Below are 25,231 nucleotides of genomic sequence, written 5' to 3'. Positions count from 1 at the left end.
GAGGCCGCAACGCTAGTGCTTTCTAGGCTAAGATTCCGGGGCCGGAAAAAGCAGCTGATCCGAGCTCTTATCGCAAGGCCGACTTTTTTTTGATCCGAAGCAGTAGAGAAGACGTTGAGGAGCGCTTTTCTGGCTGTTGACCATGAAGACCGATTTTAAGGTTGGTACAAGCTCGAAACGCACAGGCGGATTTGCCAGTTGGCTCTGAGGTTCCAGCAAACTAACAAAGAAGCAGTTCTCGAACCTCCTCGGTACGGTATATCGCAAAGGAAACCTTCTGTTCACTCCCGATGGAAATTGCTTGATTTCGCCGGTGGGCAACAGGGTTACCGTATTTGATTTGGTGAAGTACGTCTACTTTATGTAGCGAACTCAACTTCAGTGTGCAGTTTCTAATTGGGTCACGTTTAGCAATACCTCTTATACACTTCCCTTTGCTCATCGAACAAATATTCATCAATTAGACCTTACTCCTCGAGGCAACATCCTCCTCTCCGTGGACGAACATGGTCGCGCCATCCTGACCAATTTCCTCCGCCGGGTCCAGATTTATAACTTTTCGTTCAAGGGCCGCGTCTCTGCCCTCAAATTCTCTCCTTCAGGTCGTCACTTCGCCGTTGGAGTAGGACGCCGGCTGCAAATATGGCACACCCCGGAGACCCCAACCGTCGGTGGGGACGGGGAGATCGACTTTGCTCCCTTTGTCCTACATCGTGACCTTGCTGGTCACTTCGACGAAGTCCAGCATATCGAATGGTCGAGTGATTCCCGCTTTCTTCTGACCGCTTCGAAAGACTTGACGGCACGGGTATGGAGCTTGGATCCCGAGGACGGTTTCGAGCCGACAACTCTTTCCGGTCATCGACAAGGTGTAAGAGCGGCTTTCTTTTCAGCCGACCAAGAAAGTGTAAGTGACCCGATCAACAATGTTGCACTCTTGTTCTAATACAACCTAGATTTACACAGTCAGCCGAGACTGCGCCCTCTTTCGATGGGAATATGTCTCCAAAAAAGACCCTGACACGACGGAGGATGTGGCGGAACCGCGCTGGAGGATTGTTAAGAAGGATTTCTTCCAACAGCCTCATGCAACGGTTAAATGCGCGGCATTTCATGCGGCTTCCAACCTGCTTGTCGTTGGCTTCTCCAACGGACTATTTGGCCTTTATGAGCTCCCAGAGTTCAATACAATCCACCTCCTTAGGTAAGTGGCATATACATTCCGTGCTAGCATTCACGCTAAACGGATTTCCAGTGTCTCACAAAGTAATATTGACGTTGTATCTATCAACAAAACCGGCGAGTGGTTGGCGTTTGGTTCCTCGAAATTTGGGCAATTATTGGTCTGGGAATGGCAGTCGGAGTCATACATCCTGAAACAACAAGGCCATCTAGATTCAATGAATGCGCTTGCCTACTCCCCTGATGGCCAGAGGATAGTCACCGCTGCCGACGACGGCAAGATCAAAGTTTGGGATGTCAAGTCAGGGTTCTGTCTTGTGACATTCACAGAACACACCAGTGGAGTAACGGCCTGTCAATTTTCAAAGAAAGGAAACGTTCTGTTTACCTCGTCGCTGGATGGGTCTGTGAGGGCATGGGATCTCATTCGGTACCGGAATTTTCGCACGTTTACAGCGCCGTCTCGCCTTTCATTCTCCTCTCTTGCAGTTGATCCCAGCGGTGAAGTGATTTGCGCGGGGTCCCCAGACTCATTCGATATCCACGTATGGTCCGTGCAGACAGGGCAACTCCTCGATCAACTGTCTGGTCACGAAGGGCCTGTTTCAGCCTTGGCATTTGCTGCGGATGGCAATCACCTGGTTAGTGGCAGTTGGGATCGCACTGTTCGTGTCTGGAGTATCTTTGGTCGAACTCAAACTAGTGAACCCCTACTGCTTACCTCCGATGTTCTGAGTGTGGCGTTTCGGCCAGATGGGAAGCAGATTGCAGCGTCTTCATTGGATGGGCAGTTGACGTTCTGGTCGGTGGCTGACGCCGTCCAAGTAGCCGGTATCGACGGACGCCGTGATATTTCGGGTGGGCGCAAGATTACGGATCGTACGACTGCCGCTAATGCTGCTGGCACAAAATCTTTTCACTGCATCACATACAGCGCTGATGGCAGCTGTATTCTTGCAGCTGGTAACAGCAAATATATCTGCCTGTACGACGTATTGACGGGCTCTCTGGTGAAGAAATACACCGTCTCCGTGAACACTTCGTTAGACGGTACTCAGGAGTTTTTGAACAGTCGTGGCTTGACGGAGGCAGGTGCTCGAGGTCTTATTGATGAAACTGGAGAAGCGTCAGACCACGAAGAACGCATTGACCGATCTCTCCCTGGCGCAAAGCGTGGCGATGCAGGTTCTCGAACCACCCGCCCTGAGGTACGTGTTAGCTGCGTAGATTTCTCTTCAACTGGCCGCTCTTTCTGTGCAGCTTCTACGGAAGGGCTCCTCATCTACAGCCTGGATACGGAATTCCTGTTTGACCCGTTTGATCTCGATATCTCTATTACCCCGGCTTCCATTCTTTCCACCGTCGAAGGTGCAAAGAAGGCTGCTGCCACCGGCGATGCGAACAACGACGACACTTTCTTGAAGGCGCTTGTCATGGCGTTCCGTCTCAATGAAGCCAAGCTCATACGTGCCGTTCACGAAGCTATCCCCCCCTCCGATATTGCCCATGTTGTCCGCTCTGTACCGACCGTATACCTCCCTCGTCTACTCCGATACGTTGCCCACGCTTGCGAAGAGACGCCGCATCTCGAATTCAATCTTCTGTGGATCGAGTCTCTGTTCAGTAGCCATGGTCGATACTTGAAGGATAACGCAGGTTCACTGGGTCCTGAGCTTCGTGCTGTTCAGCGTGCTCTTGACGATATCAATGAAAATATCAAACGTCTCTCCCAGAAGAACGTCCATAATCTCAACTACCTTCTCGCTAAGCCTGTCCTGACTGGGAGGAAAGCCACCGCCTTCCCCAAAGCGATTGACACTATTGATGCGGCCGCCACTAATGGCGATGCTACAATGAGTGATGCCGGCACCGATGCGGAGGGCGAATGGCATGGTTTGGAATGATTGTATGTCAACTTCTCTATACCTTTCTCTTCTCTGATTCTTTCTGTTGGATATCCTGCCTCATTCTTTGCATTTGCGCTTGGCGTTTCATACCATGATGCTATATACCTTAGAATAAACCGGGACGGCTAAAAGTTCTCCTGCCTTTTGTGTACCTACGCTATGTAATAACAGCACATCCCACTGGGTATTCTCAAGTTCTCCATGTTTATTCAAGTGGTTTTTGGACGTTTCTTGGTTGAAGCGCAATTTTTCGATTTCGAAAGCTCTAGGTATGTCGAAGGCGGCTTCTTCCGATGCTGTTCTCTTGCTGGCGTCAACACACAGCACCCGGCAGGAATCAAGTTACTGCACGTTATAATCGCTTCCGGCTTTACTCTGTCCTCTCAAGCCCCACCGTCAGTCATTTCAACAAAGGCAATCCTGGTTTGACTTGCATGGTGGGTGGTGAATGGAAAGGTCCACGCTAACCCTAAACTGAGCATCTGTAAACAGGCCTCTATACTCATTCACCTTCAACTTCATTATTTCACTCCAGCTAAACAGGTGACTCAAGGTATATAGCGTCCTCATCATTGCTGTTCCTCTATCTCTCTTCCTCTTCTTCTCTCCACCTGCTCCTTCCATGTTCATTTGTACTGTTACATCCATATCTGTTGGCCTCTTCCCGCACAATCAAAGAATCGACCTGAGTAGCGTCATTCTGATTTGGGATTGTTCATGATGTCCCCTCTGGTTCTTTGCGCTTCGTTGCTGGTCTTGCTTGCTTGGTTTCTCTCGAAGTCTCCCACTGACACCACCCCTATCAATGTTCCCACTGTGACGCTCGGCCGTTTTGTCCCTTGTTTTGTCGACCGTCTACTGTTCTGCGCCAAGGGGCCCGCTCTCATATACGATGGCTATAAGAAGGTGGGATTTGTATTGCCTTTCTGACTTACCACGAGCATACTCACGTGTTGCGCTTAGTACAAGAACGTTCCGTTCCGAGTCCGCAAAGTCGATACGGATCTCATCGTCCTCCCAGCAAAGTATCTGGACGAGATTCGTCATCTTCCTCACACGAGGCTCAGCCTTCTGGACGCGCAATTTGATGTGATTGGCTGCTTTTATCTGATACGTTCTCAGACTAATTGTTCCACAGAGCGTTTGTGGGGACTATACCAATATCTTAAGTGATAGTTATCTACCCGCACACACTGTTGTGAAGAAGCTGACTCCGGCACTCGGTGAGAATCTTATTCCTCTCTTATCATGGAAATCCTAACTGTCAGTGCAAACAGGTCGAATTGTCCCTAATGTCATTGACGAGCTCAAGCATGCCTTCGATGTCGAGGTGCCTGAGTGCTGCGGTACGACCGGGTCTTTCTAATTGAACATCACCAAGAGGGTATCTAATACAGGCTTAATCCACAGACAAATGGGTAACTGTCACCATTTATTCTATGATTCTCAAGTTGATCAACCGTTCCACCTCGCGTATCATCGTCGGTGACGTCCTTTGCCGTAGCGAAGATTGGCTCAATACTGTGCTAGACTACACATATAATTTGGGCATAATCATCTTTCTTCTCCGTCCACTGCCTCGTTTCCTTCGCCCCTTGGTTGCAGGTCTGCTTCCCCAAGTCCGCCACGCAAGAAAGATCCTTGACCACGTCAAGAATGATATCATCGTCCCTATGATCCTTGAGCGCCGTCAAAAAGAAGCCAACGATCCCAACTACCGGAAGCCTGACGATTTCATGCAGTGGATGATGGATACTGCAGACAATGACTATGATAAGCAGCCTGGAAACATCGCACAGGGTCTCATGATTATCATGGCTCTTGCTGTTACCCACACCTCAACTATCACTATCACGCAAAGCCTCTACGATCTTCTCATTCGTCCTGAATATGTCCAGCCCCTTCGTCAAGAGATCATTGATACACTCAAGCATGGATGGGCAAACGCTACCAAGGCAGATTTTGCTACTCAGGTCCGCCTCGACAGCTTTCTTCGCGAGTCTCAGCGCCTCAACCCCACCCATGAAGTCAACGTCCAGCGCATCGCCAAAGAAACTCTCGTCTTTAAAGATGGCTTCGTTGTTCCCAAGGGCACGCACGTCTGTTTCGCGGCTGGCCCCCTTTCTCGCGATCCAGAGCTCATCGATGACCCCGAAACTTTTGACGGCTTCCGCTGGTGCAAGGATAGACAGTACAACAAAAAGGGTCACAACCACAGCCTTGTCGCCCTCAGCAAGCTGAACCTACACTTTGGATATGGACGTCAGGCTTGCCCCGGTCGATTCTTTGCCGAAAACACATCCAAGGCGATTCTCAGCCGTCTTCTTGTCGAGTACGATCTCAAGTTCTCTGAGGGTAATGAGGGAAGGAGGCCCTGGAACATCCGCAATGGGGAGCAGATTGTGCCGAACATCTACACCAAGGTGCTGATCAGGAAGCGCCTGGTCAATCTCTGATCTCTTATGACCTTACTCTGACAAGAATCCACGACTGATGAACCTCTTTTTTTGTGTCATAGGATTTAGGGAATTTTTTTTTTGTTTTTTATTTCTATTAGAAGGGAAACTCGGAAATACATCTATTTTAGTGGGAAGTCCAAATGGAGTTCATTGTGTGAAGTCAAAAATGGTTAAGATTTGGGCATTCGTGCAGATCTTTGAGCTGCTGTGGACATATGATTTCCTATATACATACCAATTCTTATAGAACAATGGGATAGGTTCACCTTGATGTGGCCAGAGTACCTTCAACTTCTGCCTGGATGCAACTATTAGTCGCGACTCAGAGGATAGCAACCGCATTCGGCGGACTCGCTACACCCCCAGGAACCTGTGCACCAAGATCATCAGCAATTGCAACAAACTGTATAGGCCAAAAGAAAAAAAAAATAAAAATAAAAGAAAAATGAAAAGATAAATAACAAACCTTAAGCGGAATACTGCTTAGAAAGAAACTCCACCTCCTCTTCTCCCTACAATATTTTGCAAGCTCTTCCAGATCAAAGTACTCCCCAATCGGCATTCCCCACGCACTCAGACACCACTGATGCAGCGTCACCTCATGCCCAACCCCCTGCTCAGGCCTAAATAGCGGCGCCGGTTCAAAAGCTGGACTATCACTCGCGATTGCCGCAAACTGGTTCTCCCACAACCAGCGCAATGTGTTCTTGCCGTTCTCGACGCCCGCAAAATCTGGCGTTGGTCGCGCGGCAATGGCTGCTTCTTCGTCTGGCGTGAGCTTGTTGTAGGCTTCTGTGAAGCCTGTGCGGATGAAGAGGATGTCGCCTGGGCGGGGGTTTAGGGAGGTTTCGTGGATTATCTGCTGAATGGATGAGAGGGGGATTGTAGACGTTTGGAAGGGCGTTAGGGGAATGGAGTTTCTCTGCGCCCAGGTTGCGTAATCGATTAGTATACCCCGGCCGACAATGCCGCCGCTGTTGGACCATGCTGGATAGATGACCGAGTCAGTCAATTAACCTGTTCAGGTATCCAGATGGATTGAGTGGCGAACCGTCAATCCCAATAACCCTCGACTCTCTCAGCTCGTCCAGCGAATGGCCATTAAAATAACACCCATGCGTCTGGTTTCCTACAATAAGCCCCACGCATCAGCAACAGACCAACCCGACGCATTTGCTTGAAATTGACACACCGTAATGCCTAAACCCATCCCACTGCGTACTCGACTGTGTATTGAACGTCAAGATATCATCGTTGACAATCCTCGGCGCCTTATTGACCAGTTCTTGGGCGAAGGGTTTCCGGTTGAAGCTCGGATGCGAAAGTCGATTTAGAGGAAGATCAAGAGATATTCGGACCCCCTCGCGGATTTCTTCGGAGGCTGCTCTCTTAACTACCTCAGGGGTGAGCAGGTTAAGCATGCCAAGATCATTGTTGGGTCCAAATAGACCCCATGCGTTGCCAGGGGGGCCATTGGGGTCGAGGGTCAGGTTGTCGAAGGTGGGAATAGAAGGTGGGGGTGCCATTTGGTATGGGAATTGGAGAGCTTGGATTGATCTTGTTTTGGAGGAGCACGAACCACGGAAGGTAGGCCAAGAAGGAGGCTTTTAATTAATCACCGCCGCCGGACTACTTTGCCGACGGATATTTTTCCATGAGGGCGGGGATACTGAAGATTGGAGATGTTGGGGATGGACCGCAGTGGGATTGGAATGCGGGGAAAGGTGGGGAGTGCCCAGTTTTGTTCATTAGATGATAGACTACAGCTTTATACCCAGATTCCAGAGCACAACGCCTCTATACAGGATATAGTAGACTAGCCAGTCCATCTCAACGCATAACTTCTACCAGATCCAGCTTGAGAGCTCACTGTCCAGCAGTGGCAGCGGCTCCTCTTCCACGATTGCTGCCGCGACCTCGATGACCATTTCCTCGATCTCCGCCACGGCCGCCTCGGCCTCTGCCTCGTCCGCGATACTCCAGCCCACTGGGCGGTGGCACTTGCGAATAGTTCTTCGGCCGGAGGTTGGGGTTATTTTGAACAACACCGGCGTTAGAATCACTGTTATCGACTGAAACATAGCCACCTCGTCCACGCGCCACGCCTCCTCCGCGGCCTCGGCCTCTACTGCCGCGAGCTGAGCCGTTCGTTTCAGGATGCGGCCGGAAAGGTAGGGTTGCCGTACCGTTGGCGTCGCCACGTCCACCTCTCGCCCCGGACAATGCTCCTCGAAATGAGCTTCGAAGTGGAGGCGGAGCGGGAGCTTCTTTCAGCTGCCCTTGACCACCGGGACCCAGAGGCGCGCCATAGCCCTTAACCGTCAAAGGAGAGGGCTGATTCTGCTGCTTCTGATTGACAGCTGCTCTGGTACTAGCAACGAGCTGTCGGTACGAGAGATTCAGTACAGAAGACGCCAGTACCGTTTGCCCTCGGAAGGGAGAGCATCGATCTCCCAGAGTTGTGCCGCTCATGAATGCGACATCAAAGACAACATCAAGCAAAATGGCTCTTGGCGTTCGAGTAAGCCCGACCACGGTTCCTCGGGTAGCTATGGGCACTTTGCCGGAATCCTGAGCATACACAACACGATCTCCAAGTTTGAAAGTTTGGTTTCCAAGTCGATGTTCAACGTCAGCTGGCCGGAGAAGCGCACTCCGAGGAATATCACGAATTTTCTTAGCTTCCAAAGGCGGTTGGGTTTTCACAAGTTGGTCGGCGTCTTGCTCGATAAGCTTCACGACATCTGAATCGAGCTGCTCCGCTTCTAAAGGTACCCGTTCGAAATTCTTCGACTCAATTTCCTTGAGCCAAGCTTTGATCTCGTTTATCTTGTCAAGAGCGATATCGGGAGGATAGAAATCGGTTGGTTGATATCTATCATTGCGAGGGTTACGCTGGATACCCGCGATAAATTGAGGGAACTTGAGCATGTACTGCTCTACCAGTCCAATTGCCTTTGCACTGAACTCCCAGCCCGACTCAGATCGGCGGGAATAACCAAGAACCTTCTGCTTCCTAGCTTCAAATTTTAGGTTGAGACCCAAGTTGACACGTTGACCATCGACGTCCACTGAGAATGAAGACGTGATTTTAGCCAAAGTCAAGGGATTCAGCTGCAGGATCCGCGCAACTGCATAAGCTGGCATGTAGGGAGAAAGAGCCTCCGCGTTTCGCGCACGTTCTCTTCCAAACTCGGGCTCCCGGCCCTTGATAACAGCAATAAGTCCGTTAACTTTACCATCATCGTGACCAGTGATATGAACAGGTCTACCGTAGTTAAACTCGCCAAGGAAGAAGGCGCGCGATCCTTCCGGAAACTCTTTTTCAATCGGGAGAGCTTCTCGTTCAATGAACCGTTCATCAGGGTTGATTACTTCGTCAACAACAAGTTGCAACGCATAATCTGTCTCCTGTCCGGGAATGTCCGCAAATTCTTTCACGGTAGCACCGGAGTCAGTTTTGATTAGGCCCTTAAGGAGCTGAACATGGACCATAGCCTCAACTGGGCCGATAATAGTACCGAATCTCCTACTGTAGATGCCTTCGATCTTGTCCGCCTTCTTTTTCCACTGCTCAATCTGAACATCCGAATGCGGTGTGGCAAGAGGATGCTCTTCTCCGGCGGGAAGAGTATAGTCAAACAGTTCATCGGACACGCGAGTGACAAGTGCTTCTTGGAGGAATGGATAGCCCACAAAGACTCGTTGGCCAAGTTTTTTCTTAGCCAGTTCAGAACTTGACCGGCTTCCCGGGTCAAGTACTGTAATTACCATGCTTTCGTTGCGACTTTCTTGCTGGAAGACACAGACCCCATGGAAACCTAGTTGGCCAGCGTGAGGCAGTGTCTTCAGGCTAGGGAACCCGGCAAGAGCTGATGCTCCAAGATGAACTCCTTCGACAAGTCCGACGTACGGCTCAAGACCATCCATCGTCGGCAAGTCGAAGACATTTTGGATGCAGCGGCAGTTGGGGATGTCCGGGAAAACTCCAGGCAAGGAGGAAGGATAGATGTACTCTGTATCTGGCGAGTACGTGAACTTGAGGCTAACACCGAAGCCATTTCGGGCCTTCTCCTCTGGTGTCAGAAGGTGCTCTCTTGTCGCAAGGGCATCTAAGAGGCGACGTTCGTCAATAAATGGGATCTTGACGACAGCTTCCCATTCCATCTTTTTCCCGTTCATATCAAGTTCGAAGTCACGTGGGTAAAAGTCGATAATAGGAGAATCTGGCGAAGACATGAGATCGTGATATGCCTTAGGTACAATTTTCTTGCTCCGATCGGGAAGCACCCCCATGAGCTGATCATAAGGCCTAAATGGTCTTCCGAGTCGGAAATTCATATCCGCATTCAAACCCTTCTTTACATCTGAGAAACGTTAGCAGACTTATTGACAATCGGAAGTAATCAAGCACATACCTGAGATCATAGGCGCGTAGTGCGAATTGAAGAACCAAGGCCAGGAAGCGATGCCACGATAATAGTAAAATAAAACCCACTGAAGGCCTTGTACATAATTTTCCGTCAATTTTCGCATCTCCTCGTGGTTGTCCAATCCCCAGCCAAATTTTTCCATATAATACTTGTCTTTCCAATCTTGGAACTTCTCTTCGTATTTCTTCTGGGCAGCCGCTAATGCCTCCTCAGCTGAGAGCTCCTGGACTTTGGCGTTCTCATACTTGCGAATAATTCGGCGAACCGCCATAGAAGCCTCCTCGTCCTCCTCTTCTTCGCTGTCATCGTTTTCATTGGATGGAAATTGAATTCGAATGAACCGGTCTCCATCGTCATTCGAGACAGTACTCCAGGGCAACCGTAGATCATCTGCGAGCTGCTCCACAAATTTGCGGTCCCTGGCTGGGAGCGTGGGTGGAAAGTCAAGAGGCTTTGAATCTGCCGCCTTTCCAGGTCTGTTCAGAACATACTTCTTGACAGTCTTGAGAATGCTTTTCTGATCAGGCGTGACAGTGAATGTCTTCGGTTTAGCATCCGCATCCGCGCCGTTATCAGCACTCTGTTTCGCACGCATCCAAGCCGCGTCGGAGTACTCAGCCTCAAAGAACCGGTACTCCACGTGGCTTAGAGCATCCAGGAGCACACCGAGCCGCTGTAAATTGATGGTACCCTGCTCGTTGATGTAGCCGCCCATCTTAGGCAGAACCTCTTTGTAAACCTTGAACATCAGCGACAGCGCACCCTCGTTGATATGGAGGTTTGGCAGGTTAGGTAAGAAATCATTTCCAACGAAGAACGCCATCAGAATGAAGTCGTCAATCACGCGCTCGAATTCGTACGGGAAATCTATAATCCCTTCTTCCTCCAACTCCTGGAACTCCAATTGCAGATACTCTCTGACCATGCATAGATGTAGAAGGTAAAAGTTCTGATGCTCTAGCTCCTTCGGCTTTTTCTGCACCTGGCGACCGAAAGTCACCTCCTCACGGAGAAGACAAAAGTGAGGGTCATGGCTGAGGAGTCCCAGCATAATCAGATCGGCATCGAGACCATATAAGCAATGGCGCACGTTTGGGTCATATCCGGGCTGCGCTTTTGCATGCCGGATGTACTCCATGATCTTGTGTTCTCCTTCGCCTGGCACTTCATGCCCGGAAAGTACAATTTCCACTCCTTGCCAGTCTTTATCCTCAGAGATCTTCTTGCTGATGAAATATTTAAGCTGTTCCGTAAGCTTCGCCATGAATTCTGTGCCCGGGGTAATGCAATTGCTGTCAAAAGGATCTTCCTTCGGCATCTCAATTCCTTGGGCAATAGCCTTCTCCTTCGCCTGTTCGGCATCTAAAGCCGTTCGGAAGCGTCGCGCGCGCTGTTGATTCATTTTCGCACGTGGGGCGACACCATCCACGGCCATGAAGAAGAGCTTTTTTGGTTTGATCTTGCCATAGAGATGTTCGATATAGTTGAAGATGGCTATAAACATTTTATCCTCAGTCATTCGGAACGTTGGCGAGTCACTGTCTTTGTGTGTGCAGTTGTGAATAATGCCGTTCATATCAAGATACAGGTTGTCGAACTCTGGTATCCGGTTCTCCGCGATCAACATGGAGATCGCGGGATACCGTTCGCTCAACCAGCGGAAGAACTTGGGAACACCCATGGTGACTCAAATAATATATCAATTTAGGAAGGCCGCGGGAAATCGAAAACGAAAAGCGAGGATACTGTAATGTGTCGTGGCCGTCGTAGTCGTCGTCAGAACCCAATTGAAGAAACTAAGCTAGCTTCAAGCGCAAACTATTCGTTGAGATATAAGGACCACGGGAAATGATCATAATACTCAAGGAACGTATGCTAAGAATACAAGTAAGGAACGATGAGCCTGAGCAACAGAATGAAGTCAGAAAGCAAAAAGAAAAGGAAGATGCGGTCGATCGTGACGGTTGCTGTTGGGGGAGGATGAATCACTCGAGGTCGAGGTGGCCAACCGACAGAGACACCGCCCGGCGTCCGCCTCGGGCTAAGGCCGAGAGCCTCAGAGTGTAATCTTGTCTGGGAATAGCCCGCCAAGCCTATATCTTCCTAATTAGGACTAGATCAAAAGACGCTCATTAACGCGCTGGGAGCTTCTTTCAAAACGCGACACGGCGGTCGACCGCAGAGCTCTCTTGCCTCTGTGTCAAACAGCAACCCCCTCTCCATTTACCTTCGCTTTTGTCTGAACCCATCTGGCGGGTCCTTCACAGATACACAACCAGCATAATGGAATCTTATGAGGATGGTGCGATTTTCATTTCTCAATGGCCTTGCGCGCAGCGATTGATCTGACCTTGCTTCTAGGTTTCATCGAGGAACAGGAAGAGCAGGAGGAGGAGCGCACCGAAGAGAAGATAATCAATGAAGGTACTGTATTTTGTCTCTTTTCGGCAGCGAGATATCTCGACTAAAACTCGTCGGCTCAGAATACAAAACATGGAAAAAAAACGCCCCCTTCCTTTACGATATGATCCTTAGCACGGCACTAGAGTGGCCGACGCTAACAACACAATGGCTGCCCGACAAGCAAGAGTATGTGGATTGAGCTATTCGCAGTTGGCCTCTTTTCTGACTCTTCCGTACAGTGCTTCGGACAAGCCGTATTCCACTCACCGTCTGCTCCTGGGCACGCACACGTCCAGCGACGCACAAAATTATCTTCAGATTGCGCAAGTTCAACTACCCAACCCCAACGCTCCCAATCCTGATGATTACGACGAGGAGCGTGGGGAGATTGGTGGCTATGGCGGCAGCTCCAAAAAAGCTCCGATGGAGATCAATTTCAAGATTGTGCAGAAGATCGACCACAAGGGCGAAGTAAACAAGGCTCGGTACCAGCCTCAGAACCCCAACATAATCGCTACAATGTGTACGGACGGCAGAGTCATGATCTGGGACCGCTCAAAACATCAGAGTGTCCCGACGGGAACAGTGAATCCTCAGATGGAACTTCTTGGGCATAAGCAAGAAGGATTCGGACTAAGTTGGAGCCCTCATGTTGCAGGCCACCTCGCTACTGGCAGTGAGGACAAAACTGTCCGTCTTTGGTAAGAAATGGCAGGCTTGCTGCTTGTGACGGAATTACTGACAGCAGGCAGGGATTTAACAACTTACACGAAGAACAACAAAGCCCTGCAGCCGGTCCGAACTTATACTCATCATTCCTCTATTGTTAATGACGTTCAACACCATCCCCTCCACTCCTCTCTCATTGGAACCGTCTCAGACGACATCACTCTTCAAATTCTCGATACTCGAGTTGCAGAGACTACTCGTGCCGCCGCAACGGCTGAAGGCCAGCATCGTGATGCCATAAATGCGATCGCTTTTAACCCTGCCGCCGAAACGGTCCTGGCCACAGGATCTGCGGACAAGACTATCGGCCTATGGGATCTACGTAACCTGAAGACGAAGCTACACACACTCGAAAACCATACCGACTCCGTCACATCGATCTCCTGGCATCCGTTCGAAGAGGCCGTTCTGGCGAGTGCAAGCTACGATCGTAAGATCATGTTCTGGGATTTGAGTCGAGCGGGCGAGGAGCAGACACCCGAAGATGCTCAGGATGGGCCACCTGAGCTGTACGTGCTCTTAGTCTCCTGTAACGATTTGATTTCACAAGGCTAACTTTATCACACCTACAGACTATTTATGCACGGCGGCCACACCAATCGTATTTCGGATTTCAGTTGGAATCTCAACGACCCCTGGGTGCTCTGCTCTGCCGCAGAGGACAACCTTTTGCAAGTCTGGAAAGTTGCTGATGCAATTGTTGGTAAGGATATGGAGGACGTGCCGACCGAGGAGTTGGAGCCTTGAATGGCGCCCATGGGAGCTCTCTTATTTTCAGCCGTATCATTGTGGAAAGACGAAGCATCTCATGCCATCTTACTGAAATCCTATTCCCTCTGTATTCTGATTGCCGCTTTACGGTGCAAACTGTTAAGAACAAATCTCTTGCTATTTTTTCTCTTCGTAAATATGAGCTATTACAACAGATATTCTTCTGAAGCCTAAAAATAGCAGTATTGCTGCACTTCCCGGAGCAACTCCACGAATACCGCATGTCTGATGGGCGCTAGTTCTTATTGATTACCGTTATTTCCCGCCTGGGCAGGCTCCGTCAGCCGCAGGATGCATGCAACCAACATTGTCCTGCATCATTAGGCTTCAGGCGGTGAAGGGCCGGCCCATGCAATCAACTCCAAGTGTGGCGCGCTCGGAGGGGCAATCCAGTCTCCGAGAGAATTGTCTTCTCTTTTGTCATAACGTTCTTTTTTTGTCCCTTCTCTGAAAAAAATCTGGCTAGAAATATGTCCTAAACTCAGGATATCGTTTTCTTATCTCCTTTTTTCAGTACGTTTACGAACCACTTGGTCCCGTTATCTTTGAAAGATCTTCTATATCGAGATCCCCGCTCCTCGTCTTCCCGGCCGTCAGGTTTCGAGTCAAATATGGGATCTGGTTCTCCTCCCTTGGGCCCCAAGCCCAAGGCCATCCCTTCTCACCTGCTGAACGGCGGGTCTCCTCTTGCTGGGTCCGTCGCGTCGAGGGATGTCCGCGAGCGGGAGAGTTTGAATACTTCTATTCGCTCGTCTTTCGCTCCTCGTGTTCCCGTCGAGTTCGATCAGCCTGAGTCAGAATCGCATCCGACCGAACTTGCTAGCAGCTACGACAGCCCTCGTCGCAAATCTTCTGTGACTAAGTACGTCTTCTGAAGCGGCATCTATAGTACTAGCTGACCCTATCGGAATTAGGCCTTCATTACATGACCCAGCCCGCGACCCCAGAGACGAAGCTGCCCTCACCCCGCCGGCAACGACCGGTAGCCCCACCAGCCCGTATGCGCTGACACCTGCGATTGATTTTGATGGCCTAAGCTGGCCATGTGAGTATTTCGAAATATCTCGGTCGCAGTCGGTTTGCTGATGCAGTTTGTCTGACAGGCCCCGGAACGCGGGCACGGCTTGAGTCAACCCCAGAGGAAAATGAGGCGCGGATCAAGAAGCTCTCAGGAGCTGTGCGGACAATCCTCGAGTGTCTTGGTGAAGACCCCGATAGGGAGGGTCTCCGGGAAACACCAGACCGGTATGCGAAAGCTATGCTCTACTTCACCAAGGGATATGAGGAGAACGTGCGGGACCTTGTCAACGGCGCGGTTTTCCATGAGGACCATGATGAATTGGTTATTGTCAAGGATATTGATGTATTCTCCTTGTGCGAGCATCATATGGTGCCTTTCACCGGAAAGGTAAACCTCTCCCGATCTTTACTTTGGTCCTTCGCTAAGTTGTCATACAGATGCACATTGGCTACATCCCGGACCGCCGCGTCCTCGGTCTCTCCAAGCTCGCCCGCCTAGCGGAAATGTTTTCCCGCCGCCTTCAGGTGCAGGAGCGCTTAACGAAACAGGTTGCCCTCGCTATTTCCGAAGTTCTCAAGCCGCGAGGCGTCGGCGTGGTAATGGAATCGTCGCATCTTTGCATGGTTATGCGCGGAGTCCAAAAGACGAGCAGCAGCACAACAACCAGTTGCATGCTTGGATGCATGCGCTCCAGCGCGAAGACCCGCGAGGAATTTCTCACCCTCCTGAACAGGAAATAATGTCCTTCGTGTTTCAACACATATGTATTCAAATTTCAACATTCCCCGCAGTGGGTTACCTCTCGATTTAACAGTGACGGTATTAGATATCCATATATGAAGCAGTGCAGTGATTTCTGGAGTTTTGGCGGTATACCTCTCAACAGGTCAGGTTATATTGGGTTGGATGTTTTTGTTTTTTTTTTTTTTTTTTTTTTTTTTTTTTTTTGTCTGAACAGGGTCAACGCGGGCAGATTCTCGAAAGACCTTCGTTTAGCACTCCATGTTTCATTTTGGGCTTTCTCATGCCTGCATATACTCATTGTCTACTACTGTACCCAGATAGACCTAGCTTGTCAGAGCCTCGACGGCAAAAAAGCAATCAATTATAGGGCAGATATCATATTAGAGCAATATGACCCGACCGAAAAGAGTGTTTGCATAGTTTATTGACCTACGCATCAGATACGCCATGAAAGTTCCATAGCTCAACTTGGGACTCAACGGCTCTTGAGTGATGGGGACTAGAGGGAGAAATCTGTTCAACAACTTTCAGCTCAACCCACCTCTTTGTGTTGTAGAAGCAATGGAATGAGAAGACCAAGCTGAACAATTGGTATATTGATGCGTTTGATTTCTCACATATTGGTAGAACAATGTGCCTATCACCATCTCCCGAACACTGCTGATGGAATATGTATTGTTAATTTCTCATGCTCTATTTCGCATATTATGTTCTCATGTAATATGCGTAGTGAACCAAGCACCCTTTCATCACAATGCAACACCTCGTGTGGACAAGCATCCTGAGTAAGATTGTGCGCTACTATTTTTCTCAATCATCCCTCACCTTCTCTTGCTCCGGCCCATATCTTTCCCTGTGTTTCTCAAAATTGCTTGTTTACATCCTCCTCTCGGCGCGTCCTCCATCTACTAGTCACTATCTTCTGCACATTTCCGGGTGTTTCCCTATCCTTTGTCGGTCAGACTCACCATTTCATGTTCGTCTCAGCTTACCGACGATGGCTCATTCTCCTCCCAACTGTTGCGAGATGGATGTAGCCCGTTCTCTCATCCATTTAGCTCATGTCCCCGACGGGAATGAGAACAGAAACCAGAACCTGGATGCGAGCGCGGGCCTCGACACTCAGTTACACCCACTCTCGCAGGACTCTACTCTCAAAGCTGCACAAAGCGAGCCCCAGCACAGCGTGATCAAGACAGAGCCTACTGATGGTCAGGACGGAGCACCTATTCATCAGGCATACAACATCAGCTATCTCAGACCACCTACCCAGCGAATAACTCCTATTTCTACCCCAGTTCAGTGCCCACCGCAGACTGAGGCTCACCAGTGCCTACCGCAGACTGGGTCTCACGTTCACGCTCCGGTCCTGGCTTCTCCTATGGCTGGCGGAGGAGAGGCTCTTCAAGGACATCTCATACGGCAGCAGCTTCTGGCCGGTATTCCGCCGGAGGACATCATTACCATCGATCGGCGCTATCAGGAAAACCCAAACACTAATATCAATACGCCGGAGAATCCTTCGTTGATTCATATTTCCAACCAAGGCGTGTTTTTCCCTCATGTTCCGCCTGCAGCCTACATTCCTCGAACAGCCTACCCGGTCCCAAACGTGAATAGGATGAAGGGAGGAGCTCCACCTGCGCGATACTTGACTGTACCTGAGGAAACTCACTTCAATCACAAACCAACTTTTGAGCGTGCTCCAGCTACCTTCGTCACCAACGCAGCGGGAAACACCGTGGGTGCGTACGGAGATCTGGAAGATCATCATATAGAAACTACAAATTTCTCTTTGAACATGGGTGCATACGCTCAAAGTGAATACATGCCCTTGGAGTATACTCAGCCGGCGAACGCCCTCAATCTAAACAGGGCGGAGTATCTCTTTGGATCACACTCAGCTATCAAGAACGAACCTATTGCGGTGACTCCTCGGCACATCCTGCGAAGTCAGGAGACAAATGCCTCTGATCCACGATTTGTTGGAACGGCTTATGTTCCTCATGGTTTCCCTAGCTCGCAATACGAAGGTTATTCAGGTCTTCGATTAAACCGGATGCAAAATCCCTCGACCAAGGACCCAGGACGGGGCTATGCAACCATGTATGAACATGATAGACCTACACCTGAAAGTTACCAAAGCACGTACCAAGCTCGCACTGCTAGTGGGAGTGATGCTGGTCAGCACAAGGCCGATACACCTGAACGTCCCTCTACTGACTCTCAACACACTCAAACTGTAATCGAGGGCTTGAATTATGGCATCCATCTTAATACCTTCAACATACTCCTCGCTCTCCTCAAGCACCCAGAGATAGCGGTCCTATTGACGGGTGAACTTTGTGTTCAGGATCTCATCAATCTACAGTCGACGTCGAGGGCGTGTCATAGCTTCACGGTCAAGTACCTTCCGAAAATTGTGCGCCTTCAGACGCTACGCCGGTCGCGTGTGGCGTCTCACATCTTCCCGTGGCGTTGTTACTCGAAGCTACGGTTTAGGCGAATTGCAATAGATAATGAAATCGACCCCTTTTCCACTGCCTGTTCCGTCGACTCTGTTGTCGCCTCTACCGCTTCTTTTCGCTGGTTACAAATGGTCAGATCCCGCGATCAAACCGTCCATATAATTCTCTCCTGTCTCCAAAGAGCTGGTTATGGTTTCCCATCGCGTTATAAATTTGCCATCTTCAAACTTTGGTTCCTGATGGACATTCCCGATACAGCGCGTCGGGTATGGACCGTCCAGAACCGGAATCTCTGGACAGACCTCGATCTATTTATGGCCGTTTTCTTCATCGTGCGTCTTGACATGTACGTTAAGATCGTGCGCAAAAACCAGACTGGCGGCCAGCGACGCCTTATTATGGCTCAGCCTAGTCTTTATCTTTGTCGCGATATGCTGCTTGGTCATGCCTTGAGAAGCGATATAGAGCTTCTCAGGGCCCTAATTCGCTGGAGGTACAACCCTCGTCCTAGTGAAGCACCTGAAGGTGAAATTTTTGGTGTGCCGTCTGCCGAGGTGGGCTCTTTGCAATATGAGGGGTACGGCAAAGGTCGCGAACAGAACAAGAAACTGCGGCGTCCAGATGAGGTTATTCTACAAGAGGCCCAAAGAAGACGGCTTGATGTTCAACAGATGTACGTGCGGATCTTTATCCATGGCCAGCCTCAGACGTTTGCCCAATGCGAGCGTCCGCTCGTCCCTTGGGATCTGGAGGTCAGGAATGCGACTCAAGATTGTGATAATCCCATTGGCCCTTTCTTGGTGTTAGATTAAGCTATGCTTCGCTTAGGGCTCTCCGCATTTAGGCTGAGACTACAAAGTGAATGCAAATGGACTATATCGGTTGTAGCATTTTATTGAGATAATGGGGAGGTGACTGGGGTCGCTAGATCTATATTGTGAGAATAACCTCTAACATTCGGCTCTTTTCAAGGTACACAGTCTGATACATCACTATAAAGGTCTAATCTCGCCTGATATGATACAATATATCTATCAATAGGGTTGGTTAGGATTCTGTCTCGACAACGCCAGATCCCAAGAAGTCTTCTAGTCAAGATATAAGAACCGTTTCAATTATCTATCTACTGAGTTGAATCCAAGGGTAGCAGTGTTTGAACTGCACAGTGGACCTTGTTCTTATAAAGCCCTAACTGATACGAGCTTAACAGATTGATGAGCATGATTGAACCCACCCTTACGCCACCTCCTCCTCTCTATTGAAAGAATTGACTACATATGTACTTTATCAAACACTGAACAAGAATCTTTTCCTCCAGGGTTCTCCAGTCAACCCTCAGTCATCTATGCGGATGAGAACAAATCACGTGTTCGGAGGCGGCCGCGTCACGTGGTACTTGCTCGTGGATTTCGGATTCCGGAGACAGTGGAAACCTCGACCTGTCATCAAGCTCCCACCACGGATCCTGGCTGTCAACAACCCCCATCAATCCGGTGTTAGTCCTGGCTGTTATGGAACGAATCTCTCACGATTAATGCGAAAGTAAAATTATTTCTTCACATGCCCGAAGCTCTTTGTCTGCGATGGGTTCTCGTGGGTTGGATCTGAAGTTCTCAAGGTCACAGGGTGATCAATCGATTCCCGGCCCCCACCGCCTTGCCTGCACCAGTGCACACTTCCATCCCGGCCTCCGTGCTACCAGCGTCAATTATCTCTGGTCGACCTTGGTATGGGCACAGGTTCTACCTTCATAACCCGCGTATCACTACCGGGGTCCGCTCCTCCAAATTCACTTAGTTCCTGGATATGTGCTCGGCCATGAGGTATGTATGTCGCTGGGATCTAACTCCCAGGTTTTTGTGCTAGCTGCTGTTAGCTATGGCTCCACGCAGTGTCAAGAATAATGCCATACTCCGCGTACCATTATCGTGGTTGTCGCAATGACTTGACCTCAAAGCTGCTGTTTGCGACCCGTAAGCAGCTCGTCTTTCTTCTCTTCGAATCACGGATTGCCATTTCCCTGACAGACAGTGGCGCCTGCTTTTTATTCTGTCCGTCAATTGCCCAGTAAAGTGCCAAGAGTTTGATATCGCCTTCTTGCGTTGCGAGAGAGAATCTTAGCTTTGCTCCTGAAGATTTTTGAGCCATTGACATTGCGTTCTCAAGCCGGTTTCTCAGGTCAATCCCCACGGGATTGCGCTTGTCGCTTTGCGTCTTCTTCCTGGCACGGCACATCAATCCAGGCAGATGCCCGGGATTCAGCTTATAGTTGTTTTCTGCCGTCTGGCGCTGACGGTCATATGCATTTGACCCTCTTATGCAGCGATTATTCCCGTTGCAACACAACTACAACCAGGCGCCATCACCATGTTTTCAGTGAACGCTCAGCTTCAGTCCCTGTTGTTTGTTTTACTATGCGTAGACAGGCTTCCTTTGACAGAAGCCTCAAAGTCGTTTCCTTTCGCCGAGGCTCAGCGGGTAGGCCGCTGTTGACATAGCGGCTATTGCGAAAATGGGTCAGAGAAGCGACTGAGCAGGCTCTGGAAGCGGCGCTGAGAAAGCCCTGCAAAACCGACTGCAGGTTCTTACTCAAAAAGCGAGATGGGTGTGGGGATATACGAAATAGTGGGCGAGATTTATCAAGGGGCAATTTAGCAATAAGGCACGGCACCGATGCGACGCTAGGAAGTGGGCAGCTGTTTGCAATGTCACTCCTGGTGTCAGTGATCGTCTGGGCATTGACTTGTTTCGCGGAGTTTCAGCTGAGAAAACCAAAGAGGCTCTTTCTCTCTCCGCTGGCTAACATTTGCAGTGAGCCCTCAAACCACATTTCGTAGTAAGAGCCGCAGCGCTGCGGAAGTGCAAGCGAGACAGGCGTCTGGCTTAAACCCGCTGCCGAAAGTAAATTGGCTGCCAGTTCATGGCTTTGTACTGATGCCACCAAGTACCACCAGTAGAAGAGAGAGGCCGCCACCCTCACCTCATTAACGTATAAAACAGGTGCGTGCCCCTTCCCAAGCTCTTTTTTAACGGCCTTCAATATCTGATTTACTCTTTAATATACGTTTTTATTGACACTGCTGCGATATGACCTAGGGAACCATCCATCAGATCCAGCCCGGAAAAACCACCGGTCCGCACCACCAATCCCCGAAAGACTCAACACAGGCAACTCACGCTTGATGCGGCAAACCGGACAGCCGCCAAAGATTCATCATTTGTGCTCATCAGCAGATCTGGCCACTTCCTGCTAACCAGTGTCTTGCATCGTCGTGCTGTTCGTCGGTAAACCTTCTTGAACCAGATGCAGCAGAAAGCGAAGATTACATGGCTGGGTCCCATAGGAGTCCGGTGCTAAAAGACCAGTGGAGAGGTTCCGGCGAAGTTGGAGACCAGCGTGGCCGTGAGAAGCATAGTAGGCCTCGAGGCTCTCACCGCGATAGGGGGAGGGATAGATTTCACGACCAAGACCGTCACCATCATCATCCGCCCAACGACGACCGGCTTCATCGCTCGTCACGGTCGCCGCCACCGCGTTCCTTCCCCGGTCCGGATAACAAACCTCAACATCGTGATTTTTCCACTAACATTGCTTCCACCCGCGCTTCACCAGGTCCGTCACGCTCGGAAATACGGTCGAGCCAAAATATAAATCGACCTAATTCTCCTGAACGCACCGGTCATCGCGTTTCTAGTACACATATGAGGTCCGCAGAAAGAAACTATCGCCGAGAGGATTCTCCTTCAGCTCCTCCATTCAAACGGCAAAGGACACACAGTCCTCCACCTGACGGTTTCCAGGGTCGACCGCCTACTCACCCGCGTGGAGCACCTCCTAGATACGGTCGTGATTTTGATCGGGAACCTTCACACAGCAAAGGGCGAGGAGGGCGCCCGCCAGGCCGAGGCAGACCTACTCGAAGACCATCGCCTCGAAGGGAGAGGGAGCGGCGGAAACACGATAGCGGTCTTCGGGATCAGTCAAGAAACAGACAACCCTGGTCTCATGACTGGGAGGACAAACCGCCTATACATCCCAGCCGGCGTTATCGCAGTCCTCCTTTAGACGGAATTGAACGGGATCCCTATCTTCGATCGCCTTCTCGCGTATCGGCAGGTACTCTAGATTCAAGGACGTCGGCACTTTCCCGTCGGGGATCAAAAGGCGACATTGCAATGCACCCACCTCCCTCACCCTCTAGACTAAGTCTAGACCGCGTTCCAGATACAGGAGGACATGGGGCCGGTCTTCCTGAACGAAGCCGAGCTTCAAGGTCCCCGGTCAATTCGCATCATGAATCTACCCGTCCAAGTTCGCCTTATTCTACTGCACGCAGTGGACGAAGCGCGCAACATTCTTCACACCCTAGCCAGCATGGGTATGTACTTCCCTCGAGTGGTTTCTTCTATGCATTGCTAATAGCAACCCACAGTTTCCGACCAAGCAATTTCTCCGAACATGATTCACCCGGCCGTCTCTCTCATGGCCAGCCCACTTCGTCCCACCACGTGGCACCGTCACATCCATATCGTGATGGGCAGCAAAGATACCAAGAAACTCACCAAGATCGTCGCTTGTCTGGGATTGTCCCTACTGCTCCTCTGTCTCATGGCAGAAATCGTTTCAGCAGCCCTCAGCGAGATGCATCGGCTTCGCGAAGTAGGGCAGGGCCCCCGAGTCCTCCGCAAGGGTCCGCGGCAGACGACCCTCCCCCGCCTCCACCACCGCCTACGGAACCTCGGTCGCATCGAGAAGGGTATCAAAATCTTACAACTCACAGACCAGCAAGTCGAGAGACACGAGCACCAGATGAAGGCTCGAGGCATGATTCTGGATCCGGATCTGGAGCCGGTCAGACAGGGCAACCGGATACGCGTCCACCAGAACCCCCTTCCGGTCCTAGCAAAGGCGGAAAGATTAGCTTTGCGTTCAAGGCAAAGACTGGGCCGCCATCAGCTCCGAAGCCTGTTCCTGATCTGGCTCAACGAATGCTAGCACGGGAACCGCCCCAGCGAGTTGCTGAACCTCCCCGAACTAAAATGTCATCTGGGCCGCCGCCTAGATTCAAGCCAGAGCCGCGCTTTGATCGCCGCGACCGAGATCGGGATCGTCATCGTGATAGAGATCGTAATAGAGGGAGGAACGATCGAAGAGACTATAGAGAACCGCGTGGGTCCCGTGAAGCGCGAGATTACCGTGACGGCAGAAGAGACGATCGGAGAGTTGACCCTCGGGATAAGCGAAGAAATGACAAAGCATCAGACGTCCGGCCTGAGCGTCGTCATGATCCCTCTCCGGAACCAGTCAAACGCTCGAAGATTATGCTTCGACTCAAACCGCGTCCCACCATATCCGAGGAGTTTGCCAACTCAGATTCTGTCTACTTCCGCAAACCTGGCAATGAGTCAGTCATCGGGGCCGGTACGTACGGAAAAGTATTCAAGGCAATCCATGTCTATACTGAAAGAAAGGTTGCCCTGAAGAAAATTCGAATGGAAGGAGAGAAGGACGGATTCCCTGTTACTGCTGTTCGAGAGATCAAGTTACTCCAACACCTGCGGAATCATAATGTTGTCAGTTTGCTGGAAGTCATGGTCGAAAAGAATGAGTGCTTCATGGTTTTTGAATATCTCTCGCACGACCTCACGGGCCTCATCAACCATCCAACCTTTACTCTCACAGCTGCGCACAAGAAGGATCTTGCGAAGCAAATGTTCGAAGGTCTGAGTTACCTCCACCATCGAGGAGTTCTACATCGGGATATTAAAGCTGCAAATATTCTGATCAGTAATCAAGGTCGACTCAAGTATGCTGACTTTGGCTTGGCTCGATTCTTCTCAAAGAGTCGTCAGCTTGACTATACAAATCGCGTCATCACTATTTGGTACCGGCCCCCGGAACTTCTTCTTGGTGAAACACAGTATGGCCCGGCGGTTGACGTTTGGAGTGCGGCCTGTGTTTATGTCGAAATGTTCACGAAAAAGGCAGTCTTCCCTGGAGAAGGAGGGGAGATTAGCCAACTCGACAAGCTTTACAATACCCTAGGAACGCCAACTCGTGCAGAGTGGCCAAACATTGTCGAAATGCCCTGGTTTGAGCTCATGCGGCCAACAGAGCGAAGGAAGAGGATATTTGAAGATATCTATCGGGACATCCTGTCTCCAGCCGCGTTGGATATGGTCTCCCAAGTGTTCCGTTATGATCCAGCCAAACGTCCATCGGCTGAAGATGTTCTCGCCCACCCTTACTTCCATTCTGAGGAACCGAGCCCTCAACAGCCAATCGAGTAAGTGTTTAGTTGTTTCCAGCCGGAGTACCAATACTGACTTCCTCTAGACTAGAGAATATCCAAGGCGATTGGCATGAGTTCGAATCCAAGGCGCTTCGGAAGGAAAGGGATAGGGAAGCGAGGCGCGCGGAATACCAGAGGGATAAGGAGAAAAGAAAAATCCTGGCGGCGCAGGATGAACGGGAAACCAAGCGTATCAAGCCAGATACCAGTGATGGGTTAACATCATCCGTACCGCAGCCTGGGCAGCAGTAGGCGATTGAGCATACCTCCTCGAGTTTAAACATCTTCTGCTCGGAATGATTTAATGGTCAAGAACATCTCTGCCCGAAATATCCTGCATTTAGACACTTATCTACGAAACAACTTTAATTTTTTTTTTTTCTGACGTGAGTCCGTAGGCCCTATTTGCCCACGGTGATTGTTCACTTAAGCATAACTTTCGGAATATAAATCAAGGTCTACGGAACGTCGTCAGTTAAGCTAGTCATATGATTGAATAATTGGAACAATGCAGGGTCAAATGTCAATCAGAAAATGCCATTGGACCTCAAGCTCAACCAGCAAACAACCTAAGATGGTCTTAAAAGCGGTTGAGTTCGTCGGATTACCAGAGTATGTTGTATTACACAATTCATCTCGGGAACAGTGCACGAACTAAAAAGAGTCGAACGCACCATTTATAGAAGTCTACTGTGTGCATTGCAAGATGCGAGCATGCTGCGTTCCTGCTAGCGTGTCATATATGGTATAAATCATGATATTCGTACTGATGCGAGGTTTGGGACTGTCCCGTCATACAGGTCATCACCGCATCATGGAGC

At 50.1% G+C, this 25,231-nt stretch overlaps 8 protein-coding genes across 8 annotated transcripts; 6 read left to right on the top strand and 2 right to left on the bottom strand.

Annotated features, from left to right (window-relative positions):
- Positions 1 to 142: 142 nt before the first annotated feature.
- Positions 143 to 3,086, top strand: BDW70DRAFT_152013 (snoRNA-binding rRNA-processing protein PWP2; the record flags this gene model as incomplete). Its single annotated transcript, XM_073739375.1, has 6 exons — positions 143 to 160; positions 236 to 348; positions 412 to 907; positions 957 to 1,204; positions 1,256 to 1,823; positions 1,974 to 3,086. The coding sequence occupies 6 exons, from the start codon at positions 143 to 145 to the stop codon at positions 3,084 to 3,086; spliced, it is 2,556 nt and encodes an 851-aa protein (XP_073593790.1).
- A 723-nt stretch (positions 3,087 to 3,809) lies between these two features.
- Positions 3,810 to 5,545, top strand: BDW70DRAFT_152012 (cytochrome P450; the record flags this gene model as incomplete). Its single annotated transcript, XM_073739374.1, has 4 exons — positions 3,810 to 3,995; positions 4,228 to 4,312; positions 4,367 to 4,435; positions 4,500 to 5,545. 4 exons carry the CDS (start codon positions 3,810 to 3,812, stop codon positions 5,543 to 5,545), a joined length of 1,386 nt encoding a protein of 461 aa, XP_073593789.1.
- Positions 5,546 to 5,870: 325 nt separating this feature from the next.
- BDW70DRAFT_162083 (uncharacterized protein) lies at positions 5,871 to 7,074 on the bottom strand (the record flags this gene model as incomplete). The annotated part of the gene is made up of 4 exons (XM_073741071.1): positions 5,871 to 5,918; positions 6,015 to 6,535; positions 6,600 to 6,677; positions 6,741 to 7,074. 4 exons carry the CDS (start codon positions 7,072 to 7,074, stop codon positions 5,871 to 5,873), a joined length of 981 nt encoding a protein of 326 aa, XP_073593788.1.
- Positions 7,075 to 7,216: 142 nt separating this feature from the next.
- Positions 7,217 to 11,759, bottom strand: BDW70DRAFT_88342 (chromatin-binding exonuclease XRN1). The gene is made up of 2 exons (XM_073745107.1): positions 9,967 to 11,759; positions 7,217 to 9,915 (listed from the first exon to the last, which is right to left on the bottom strand). Exons 1-2 carry the CDS (start codon positions 11,660 to 11,662, stop codon positions 7,415 to 7,417), a joined length of 4,197 nt encoding a protein of 1,398 aa, XP_073593787.1. The 5' UTR covers positions 11,663 to 11,759; the 3' UTR covers positions 7,217 to 7,414.
- Positions 11,760 to 12,164: 405 nt separating this feature from the next.
- Positions 12,165 to 14,004, top strand: BDW70DRAFT_140641 (WD repeat RBAP46/RBAP48/MSI1 family protein). Its single transcript, XM_073737655.1, has 6 exons — positions 12,165 to 12,283; positions 12,343 to 12,405; positions 12,465 to 12,570; positions 12,624 to 13,085; positions 13,137 to 13,622; positions 13,686 to 14,004. The coding sequence occupies exons 1-6, from the start codon at positions 12,265 to 12,267 to the stop codon at positions 13,858 to 13,860; spliced, it is 1,311 nt and encodes a 436-aa protein (XP_073593786.1). The 5' UTR covers positions 12,165 to 12,264; the 3' UTR covers positions 13,861 to 14,004.
- A 266-nt stretch (positions 14,005 to 14,270) lies between these two features.
- BDW70DRAFT_140636 (GTP cyclohydrolase I) lies at positions 14,271 to 15,828 on the top strand. Its single transcript, XM_073737654.1, has 4 exons — positions 14,271 to 14,746; positions 14,799 to 14,929; positions 14,988 to 15,292; positions 15,343 to 15,828. Exons 1-4 carry the CDS (start codon positions 14,496 to 14,498, stop codon positions 15,643 to 15,645), a joined length of 990 nt encoding a protein of 329 aa, XP_073593785.1. The 5' UTR covers positions 14,271 to 14,495; the 3' UTR covers positions 15,646 to 15,828.
- An 818-nt stretch (positions 15,829 to 16,646) lies between these two features.
- Positions 16,647 to 18,972, top strand: BDW70DRAFT_169767 (uncharacterized protein; the record flags this gene model as incomplete). The annotated part of the gene is made up of 1 exon (XM_073742766.1): positions 16,647 to 18,972. The coding sequence occupies one exon, from the start codon at positions 16,647 to 16,649 to the stop codon at positions 18,927 to 18,929; it is 2,283 nt and encodes a 760-aa protein (XP_073593784.1). The 3' UTR covers positions 18,930 to 18,972.
- Positions 18,973 to 20,850: 1,878 nt separating this feature from the next.
- BDW70DRAFT_88275 (putative protein kinase) lies at positions 20,851 to 25,080 on the top strand. The gene is made up of 3 exons (XM_073745106.1): positions 20,851 to 21,117; positions 21,214 to 24,404; positions 24,455 to 25,080. Exons 2-3 carry the CDS (start codon positions 21,445 to 21,447, stop codon positions 24,660 to 24,662), a joined length of 3,168 nt encoding a protein of 1,055 aa, XP_073593783.1. The 5' UTR covers positions 20,851 to 21,117; positions 21,214 to 21,444; the 3' UTR covers positions 24,663 to 25,080.
- Positions 25,081 to 25,231: the final 151 nt, after the last annotated feature.

The sequence above is a fragment of the Aspergillus foveolatus genome (genome assembly GCF_047715535.1).
Source record: "Aspergillus foveolatus strain CBS 279.81 unplaced genomic scaffold BDW70scaffold_44, whole genome shotgun sequence".
In the NCBI taxonomy this organism is placed as follows: domain Eukaryota; kingdom Fungi; phylum Ascomycota; class Eurotiomycetes; order Eurotiales; family Aspergillaceae; genus Aspergillus; species Aspergillus foveolatus.
The sequence above is the reverse complement of the archived record's forward strand: the minus strand, read 5'-3'. Positions and strand labels throughout refer to the sequence as shown.